The sequence below is a fragment of the Argentina silus genome (assembly GCF_951799395.1).
Source record: "Argentina silus genome assembly, chromosome: 4".
Taxonomy (NCBI): Eukaryota; Metazoa; Chordata; class Actinopteri; order Argentiniformes; family Argentinidae; genus Argentina; species Argentina silus.
The window spans coordinates 3,642,895-3,652,894 of NC_139658.1; the positions used below are offsets into that span (position 1 = coordinate 3,642,895).

General features: G+C 43.1%; 1 protein-coding gene across 1 annotated transcript in view; it reads right to left on the reverse strand.

Moving 5' to 3' along the window:
• Window positions 1–6,021, reverse strand: part of synpra (synaptoporin a) — a gene marked incomplete at both ends in the record, with an annotated part of 25,558 nt that extends 19,537 nt beyond the window's left edge. Inside the window, 2 exons of the mRNA XM_083668107.1 lie at window positions 5,779–5,844; window positions 6,004–6,021. Of these exons, the coding sequence (XP_083524233.1) occupies window positions 5,779–5,844; window positions 6,004–6,021 (84 nt within the window). The remainder of the gene's footprint in view (window positions 1–5,778; window positions 5,845–6,003) is intronic.
• Window positions 6,022–10,000: the final 3,979 nt, after the last annotated feature.

Genomic DNA, 10,000 nt, shown 5'->3' on the forward strand with positions numbered 1-10,000 from the left:
ATTTTATGTTTTTTTCCTTTTGGCAGGCACTGCCTCAGCATTCATGTTCAAACGAAATTGGCTTTTGCTAATTAGCTTTAAACTGCTCCACGTGCTCACACTTCTGTTTCCCAGCTTCAAGTTCAAAAGACTGCACAGTATGCGATTGACGTTTAACGTTGACAGGTGGGCATTGATTGGCAGATGTTTTTCAGTCAACCATGGCTAATCAGGGGTGGGATCATAAGTGTGGCTCATGGTTTACTATCCAATGGAAGCCACAAGCTTTCTTATTATTTGTGGGAATTTTTGTGTTTCAGCACCAAAAATGTATGGACTTAAAATTGCTTGGCGAGCTACTTATAGGAGGCCCATCTCATGTTTGACACTGGAGCTGATATTCTGCCATGACTCATCAATCCAGAGACCTTTTTGGACTGCTACAGTAACATCCTCAACTCTATATCATCATAGATGTTATCCAAACATTTTTTTAAATTATAAATATCATAACACTGCTATTTTTCCCCATATCTATTTGGATAGGCGACAAAACATGCTCGTAAAAGTTTGATTTTGGATAATGACACCTATAACTATACAGAGTTGAGGAAGCTAGCAGTCCAAAAAGATGTCTAGATCAGTGAGTCATGGCGTAATATTAGCTCCAGAGTGCACTTTATGATTTCTTGGCAGCAGTATTCTATAGGGTATATGAGGGACTTCTTTAAACCCAGAAATGCATTTTTCTCACATCAGTATCATACCTTGCTGAAATAAGTATCATACTTTACGAGCAACAATAGTCTATGACTATCCAAAACTGCAACTTTGTGCAAGAGTTGGTCCTCTCTAGTCAAAGACCCACTCCAGTAATTTAAACAAGCACTAGACATGACCTCACTCTCCAACCTTTCCCCTGTAAGGTCATTTTCACTGAGCCAAGTTGAGGATAGTGGCATAGGCATGAGCTGTGGCCCTTGCCCAGACATTGGGCTGGGGATGCCAACAGGAAGGGACAGGGCAATCTTTTCCTGTCTGAGTCACAGGCGGCGGCTGATAGAACTGTCTGGTCTGAACTGACAGGTCTAGGTAAAGGGTACATGGGGCTTTGGTAACTCTGGTAGTCATTGGTTCTCTCCTTGCATTGATCTGACTGTCTTGAAGCTAGGCAGCATAGCATGAAACTTTGATTGTCACAATGAACACATTGGAGAGTTGGGGGTAAAAAACGGACCCAAGTCTCCATAAAACTGATCAGAGAGCACAAGCAAGCTAGCATTATCAGACCAAATAGGACTGTGTGTGTGTGTGCATATGCCTGTGTGTGTGTGTCCTTATCTGTGTAGTTGTGCTTGTGCTTGTATGGTAGTCAAAAATGATCAGAAACCACAGAGACGTGACAAGTACTGCCAATGTGAGACCCAATGTGTTTACGCCTGTGAGTGTTACCCCGGTGATAAGCCCCATGTTCAGTAGAGGACACTTCAAATGGAGAGAGAGAGAGAGAGAGAGAGAGAGAGAGAGAGAGAGAAAGAGAAATACATTCCTGAAATGTCATGTCCTCTTATGAAGCGCTTCCTAATTTGCATAACTATGAAGACTTTATGGCCCCTCTCCCCCACTGTACTCTGCTCTACACAAGGAAGGGAGCAAAGGTCACTCAGTGATTAACATATATAACATTTTGACCTTGTAGTGCACCAACCCTGAGCAAAGGCAGGTTATAAGGGAATGCATATAATAATTTTAAGTCAAAGCAGCTAAATTTCAACTCATTTAAGTTTTTGTGGTTCTTTTGCAGTATGTCTTATTTATTTATGTAACCTTTATTAAACCAGGTGAGTCATTGAGAGCACATTTTCTTTTACAATAATAAAAACAAATTGGCCTACAATGATGATGTCATCCTCATACTGTACTTACTGTATTTCATATTTTATTAAATAAAGCTGCATTGCCTGGCAAGGGACTCATACATAGCCCTCATCTGAACATGTATGGTGCTAATACTGCTAAAATAACCTACTGTAGAGTTTTAAAACAAACTCCAATCTGGCTTCCAACAACCACATTGAAGTGAAAAGTATGCTGTCTGTTACTGATAGCTGATGTGACAGCCTTATTGATATGTCAGTAGTATTTCTACAGTTGCCAGTAGTGTGAAGAGACATCATCTGACACACTTCTGAACCCCAGGCCAGGCAGCTTTAGTTCATACCGTACAATATGAACATGACATCATTATTATAGGCCAGTGTTGGTATCCTCAAAGAGTGCTGTTACTCATAATTGAGACAAATTGTTCACCAACATAAGATGATAAATCTTAATGTAGAACTGCCTGCATGCACACGCGTATGCACCCGCTCACAAATTTTTTTTACACAGTCTTGGGGCACATCTCAGCTTCTACATGAGTAGCGTGGGGAGCTTACAGCTGCATGGACAATGTGCAAGGGTGACCTAGAGCATGAACACACATGGGAAACTACCACACAGTAGCTGACCCGCACTGAGAGATCTGTCTTGGCACATTTTGAGTCTCATATCACTCTGCAGAGCAACCACCCACAGACACACAACAGAAAAGTTTCCATGCAGTTCTCTGCATGAAAACACACAGCCCTGTATTGAAAGGCTCGCTTGTAATATAAATGTCAATACAAACGCATCCGTAAATGTCAGAGTCTTGTAAACAAATGGAATTGACAGCTGTGCGTCTCTGTGGCTATCACAGAGGTCTCTGAGGTGGATTCCTCAATACACACACACACTCACACACACTCACACACACACACACACACACACACACACACACACACACACACACACACACACACACACACACACACACACACACACACACACACACACACACACACACACACACACACACACACACACAGATGACAACCAACATGTAGGCCTAGCAGTACTGGCTTCTAAAGAGCTGCTGTCGTGTCAAACTAATTAGTGTCAGAATCGTACAGAGATTTACCTATTTTGTGTTTCATCTCCAAAAAACAACAGAGGAGCTAACTAACTTGCAAAATAAACTGATTTTGGGACAGACGTCTGACATACTGTATCTATTCATCTAGCATCCTGGGGTCTGGATAGGACAGAGCAGTGGCCAGGTAATGAATGAGAGCCTTAAAGCCAATTAGGATGCTTTGGGACAACATACATCATTAAGATTTCAGAAGCAGAAACACAAATTTAGCATTTATACCCAATTCCTGTTTTTGCTCAAATGACCTCTGAATACATTGGTCATGTGATTTGAGTGACGGATTGTTTGGATCCGTAAGCACAGCCAGCACAGCATAAGTCCCATATGATTCTAAACGAGGTGAGAACAAGCAGGTGAGAAAGCATAAAGGTCCTGTGCTGTTACTTTTACATTTACCTTTTAGTCATTTAGCAAACGCTCTTATCCAGAACGACTTACAATAAGTGCATTTGTCTAAAGTAAGTGATTCAACTGTACATCACAGTTATCTCAAGTAAAACTTTCCATAAGAATAATAGCCAAAAGCACAATGGTAGAGCAAGGGAAGAAAACAATTGGTTAGTATTTATTTTATTTTGTTGTATTATTATGCAAAAGTTCAGGTAACGTACAATTGGGTACAGTATGTCGGTAAGTGCTAGGGGAGAGGTCTGAGGAGGAGGAGGAGCTCAGGTGTAATCTAAAGAGATGGTCTTTAGTCTACAGAGGAAGACAGGTAGCGACTCTGCTGTCCTGACACTGGTGGGAAGCTCATTCCAAGAGCCAAGACCGAGCTGAGTGACCACTAGGTCCACGTGGAGATGGTGCTGCCAAGCGGCCAGCAGAGGTGGAAGAATGGAGTGATGGCGCTGTGGTTTGGGGACTGACCATTGTTTGCAGATAGAGAGGGGCCGTTCCCTTCACTACCTGGTAGGCAAGCAGCAGGGTCTTGAATCTGATGTTACTGTAATAATACTGTGGTAGTATTACTGCAATATGTCTCAGGTTTAACATGGGTCTCCTGTCAGACTGACTAATGATAACTAGATGTTTTTTTGTGTCTGCATCTGGTCCCTCCCATGACTCAAAGTTCAACAATATTGGAGTATTTGGAATGCTCTTAGCGACCCAATCGATCCAGTCATCTGTGTGTGTGTGTGTGTGTGTGTGTGTGTGTGTAAATATACACACATTTACAATTTAAGCCATCATTTACATCAGTGCCACTGCAACTGTATATTTGCAACTGTATATTTTCTCAATGTGACAGGAAATCGTTACCCTTTCATGCGAGTGGCAGGCTGCACGCACGCACGCACGCACGCACGCACGCACGCACACACACACACGCACACACACACACACACATACACAGATCTGTGAGCGTTATCTTCATCATACAGATGGTGCTTTGGATCATCTGCCTGCTCTTTTGGGCTGACCCACAAATATCACCATGAATCTTAGTCACATAGAACAAACCATTGTAACTGTCTCTCCTGCTCACCCCATTGAAATCTGTTCAGTTTCAGGCTAAAGGTTACTTGTCTTTACACATTTGTGGGTGTCTGCTATGAGGTTATGAGACTTATTTCCCTCAAGTTTGCAAGACAAACAAACCATCACAAGTAATGACATTGAGATCATCATGCACAAATATAATACTCAGTAGCAATATTAAGCAGTCATGGGTTATGCACACACACACGCACGCACGCACACACGCACACGCACACACACACACACACACACACACACACACACACACACACACACACACACACACACACACACACACACACAAACACACACACACCAACACACAAATAAAAATGCAGGTCTCTCCTCAGCACAGCTTTATGTGTGCACTAAACACTCCCTCTGCACTTTAAAGTAATGGAGCCATTTTCTCCTCCAAAAAATACCCATTCAACTACACTGACAATGGCTAGCAATTTTACATCCATAAATTAAAAACATTTAAATAACACCATGTCATATTCAAGTCCACACAGTTCAACAGGGAGGCATACATTCTGACACCCTCATGGCTACAGTCATTTCTATTACTCACATCAAAGGAAATCAGGTATGTCGGTTTATGGCACCCTTATACCATAACTGTAAAATACATGACTTAAGCAATAAGCACAACATATAATTTGGGTTGAATATGTGACATGGAGCTGAGATTTCTGACTGTAGCCTAAGCATAATGTTTTGGGCAAAATCACTGTTCAATCAATTCTTATTATTTCATGCGTTTTAAGTGATCTTAAAGGTGCACACGCGTCAATGAGGCTATAATCGCACGACAGTAAGACTTTAAAAGTCCAGCCTTCTGGTGGGCACCAAAGATCAACAGTACTGTAATACAGAGGCGATTCATTACATAAACTTGAGTCATTTGGTCACGGTTAAGCGGATCGTTCACGCGTTGATTGATCATGCGCTGGGACGGTTCCTTTCCGGAGAAAGTGGAGCAACACAATCAAAGGAATTTCAATTTTAAAAAGGAAACGTTTCACCTGAGACCAATATGAATTAATGAAAACAAAATGAGCACAGTATTGCAGATTTGTTTGCAAAACAACATGTCGAGTACCGTTGGGTATAGTACATCAAAGGCGCAATAATTAAAGCGCACCGGGGTAGAGCGCGCACATGTAAATGTGACTGCTATGCAGAGCTAAATCTCAAGACAAATACTAATGCATAATTAGTTAAGACTATACGCAACATGTGATGAAGTTATTGAATGCAAAACAAATAAGACAATATGTTTATACCAACACTGAACTTACCCATTCCAAAACGCGGATAAATCCAAGAGGTAATTTAAGCACGTGGAACGTCCCAACAGACACAAGCTAAAACAATAACGACAAACAAAATAAAAAGGTAATTATTTATTTACATATATGAATATGGCATTGCATACATGTACAATGTCTCTGATAGGAATCAGACTATTTAACGCAAACCATATTGCTAATGAGGGGGAAAAAAAACACTATCATTCGAAATACCTGGTTTGCGGTTTCCATTTTAAGAATACTTTTCTCCCTGCTTGGTTATATGGCTATCCAAAGCGATGTGTCTGTGTCTCCCGCGCGTAACGAAGACTCTCAGCTCTAATTGCTACTCCATACGGAAACACCCGAGCTTCTCTCGGCTTGTTGAAAAATAAAAATCACCATAGTGACAAGCAGGGATTGGCTTCACGAAAATAAACGATGGTTTCAACATTTTGTGATTGGATAAGATTATTTTGATATCGATTTAGCCTACGGCGGTAGATGGAGACTCGCTGGAGTTGGACGAGAAGGAGCTCTATCTTCCACGTAAATTAGCTTGACGGTTCATAGGAAACTCAAGAGATGTTTCGAAATTCAATTCCTCCCCACTTCATGATAAAGACATTCGGCTATTCTTGCCATGCCATGCGTAAAATGATATGCTTGTCATTTGTCTGTAACCTGTCACAGCGAAGTAACCAACTCACAGCGAAGTAGCCTACTTATTAGTGAATAAGGCAAACATTTTTCCGCAAATATCCAAAGCATTACGTAATTACAGTACACACGTGGAAGGATGGAGATTGGCCAAATAGGTCCGAACATCTCTCTTGCGCAAAGTAGCGTGTGTGTGTGTGTGTGTGTGTGTGTGTGTGTGTGTGTGTGAGAGAGAGAGAGAGAGAGAGAGAGAGAGAGAGAGAGGGGGGGGGGGCCTCATCATCTGTGCTTTGTAATGGCAGCGCTTTGTTTTGGATAAAAACAAAGTCAACAATATTAACTGAGAGAAGTTAACGCTTTAACAAGTTAATGACCACTGCACCTCTGCAGGGGCATAACTGTCAGGACAGTACATACTAGTTTTTGTATGTCGTATACGTAGATGTTTGACCATTAGAGCAGAACCTTGGTTGCTCAGGCCCACCTCTACCCTCTCTATGGTTCACTTATAGGGATTTCACAAATAAAAAATATACAACATAGAACATTATTCTTTATTGTACATGAGACTTTTTGACCCTTCAAACCATTCCAATTCTGCAACGTTCTGAGTGTTACTGTCAGTGTGTGGCCTAGGCGGAATGTCAACATGGCCGCCAGATAGAACCAACCAATGCAAACGTGACTCAGTGTAGACAGACATGTTATGTAATGCGGTGCAGGGATAGTTTCCGTGGCTGTCAGTGCATTCACAGCACACTGACAGGTTTAAATGGCTCGGTGAAATATCATGTTTGCCTCAGCTTCAAGACGTTGATTGTGTATATTTACATGAAACTCGACCCCTTTTGTGCCTTTACTTTTCCTGTTGATATGATGATCCCTCGCTGTGCGATTGACATTCCTAGTCAGCCCGCTGGAGGTTGAGCAATTCGTCATCTAATTAACCCGCCGAGGCAGAGAAGAAGAGAGCTGGACTGTGAAACTCACTGAGGGCAAGGGAGGCTTCTTGATTCTGCTCGAGTGATGACAATTCCAATACAGGGAAGGGGAAACCAGGCTGACGGCATAGCTAATTTGACATCTCTTCTCCCCTGTTCTCTCTCACACACGTGCGTGCGGACACACACTCACAGACACATGCAAGAGCGCCAGGCACACACACACTTCCCGCTCTGTCCATAGGACCTGCTTCTCTTCAGAGCCAAGTGACATTAGTTGTGAAGACCTTACATGACAGGGCTACATAGGACCATGTCTTCCATTTTTCGGAATTGAAACAACAAACTTGTCTATCTACTTAGTACAGAGAGCAACTTTAAAGGTCCAGTATGTAACATTCAAGTTTTTTAAAAGCTTCCTAATTGTTACACAGTGAACAACTGGCGGAACCAAAGACGGCACAAGAGGCGTAGGAACGTTTAGCCCAGTGGGCGTATTTAATAAAAGGAATAGTAATGAATAATAATAACCAAGGTAGGGTAATCCGTAATCCGAAAGCGAATGGTCGAGGGCTGGTCCAGGGTCGATAGGAGGGAGGCCCAGGATACGGGGAGGGAGAGGAGCTGTGGAGACAAGGGGCTAGGTCCGTGGAAGGGTTGGGGCCGTGGAGACAAGGGGCTAGGTCCGTGGAAGGGTTGGGGCCGTGGAGATGAGGGGCTAGGTCCGTGGAAGGGTTGGGGCTGAATCCAGGAGTCAAGACGTGGAAGTCACAGTATGTTCTGGCCCCGGAGTGGAGTTCTGGCAGGACTCATATAGTGCGCTGATTGGGAGATGGTCTGCAGGTGTGCTGATTGAGGATCTTATCCAGGTGCGCTGTTGGCTGGAACCAGGAAGCGTGTGTTCCGGTGATGATCGCCGAGACCTCGAGGTGGTGCCAGAGGGTCGGTCAGTCGGAGGACCCGTAGAACTAATGGCTTTAATGACTATGTTTAATCGGTAGCGATCAGGAAATGATATCCCTTGAAATAAATATTTCATTTACAAACGCTGTTTGGTGCTGTGAAAGCTCTTTCTAAAATGGAGTGTCCTAACTGATACTTGTTTTGTATACAAACATATTGTCACTGGCCATGGGTGTTCGAGGTGAGTGGACTCACTGATTTTCGCCTGTCTGTATGTGGTGGCTACGAATCGTGTGCACATGCAGAAACACAACAGCTAATGCTTTGTCAAACACCCCTATACACACCAGCAGCCCAGACCAGAGTCCCAGAGCTGTCAATCATTCTTATAGCACCATGGTAACCCCCTTCGAGATTCCAAGGGGGCTATCCACACCGAAATGTGCAAATTGCCGTTTGCCCCCCTCGGGAGGAGCCACTGTTCATTTGAAGGATGGCTGCGGTCACACAACTGCGTGTGACTGTTCCAAGGTCAACTCACGCCACTCCACCCGCCCTTAGTGCCTTCATCGCCACCCCTCAGAGAATGCTGAGAAAATAGCTGCAAATAGATGAAAAAGCACCTGCAGGGATTTCAGCTGTGGCCAATCATCTTCTAAAGCTCTCTCCCTCTCTCTTTTTCTCCCCTTGCATTCTCCCGCCCGCCTCCTTACAGAGAAGAGACAGAGAAGGGGTGAGAGTTGGGTGTTAAAGATGAACTGAGCTGCTTACAACTTGAAGTGATAAATATTCGACAGCAGCATGTTGAAGTGATAGTAAGATCATCTCCCACCTTGCTCTCATGAGGACCATCCTAACGCTACCGAAGGCTTTCCTTGGGATTAAAGGAAGCCTCCTTGCTCATGAAACAGCATCATTTACGTCTCCGTCGCCATCCCCCAGGGGTGAACACTAAGGAGAACCTGTCATACACGCTGGCAGGTGTCGAAACGGATCACACACACACACTTAGAGGAGCTGCAAATGTACTGCATCCCAGTGATGACCACACCTGGGTACAGCACCAGGGGGCTAGAGAGTGATGAGAGTGAGGAAAGGGAGGTGTGTGTGTGTGTATGTGTGTGTGTGTGTGTGTGTGTGTGTGTGTGTGTGTGTGTGCACGTGCGTGTGTGTGTGTGTGTGTGTAAGATAACAATAAGATATAGTAATACCCAATCTATAGTTCAGCACCATTCAGCATGCTATGCCTATAATTAGGTCAGTAGTAAAAATTACTTATCACAATGATCTTTGAAAATGTCAACTGTCAACAATGTCAACAAATGTGTCAACTGTTCAGTAAAGGGATTGAGCAATTGATGATACACAGAGAGAATTAACCAAGACATTAAGGTTTAATTAGCAATGAAGCAGCGAAGGGTAACTAAACATGTGGTGTGCCTCTAATCATCATTTGTGTAAGCAGCCAAGATATTTGATCTGTAATTAATTTATATTTGCAGGAGGCAGGGAAATTAATTGATCATTAAAGCCATGGCCAATGCCTGGCAGACCTGGGTTCAAATAGTAGCCTAATTTAAAATACTTGTGCTTTATTGAGTTTGCCTAGAGCAAAGGAATCAATGGCGGCCTACTGTCGGGTGCATGTTACAGTCAGGCATGAACTCTGTTGTTCACAAACCAAGACAATTAAACATCAAAGTTGTATTAAATAGTCAAACTAAAAT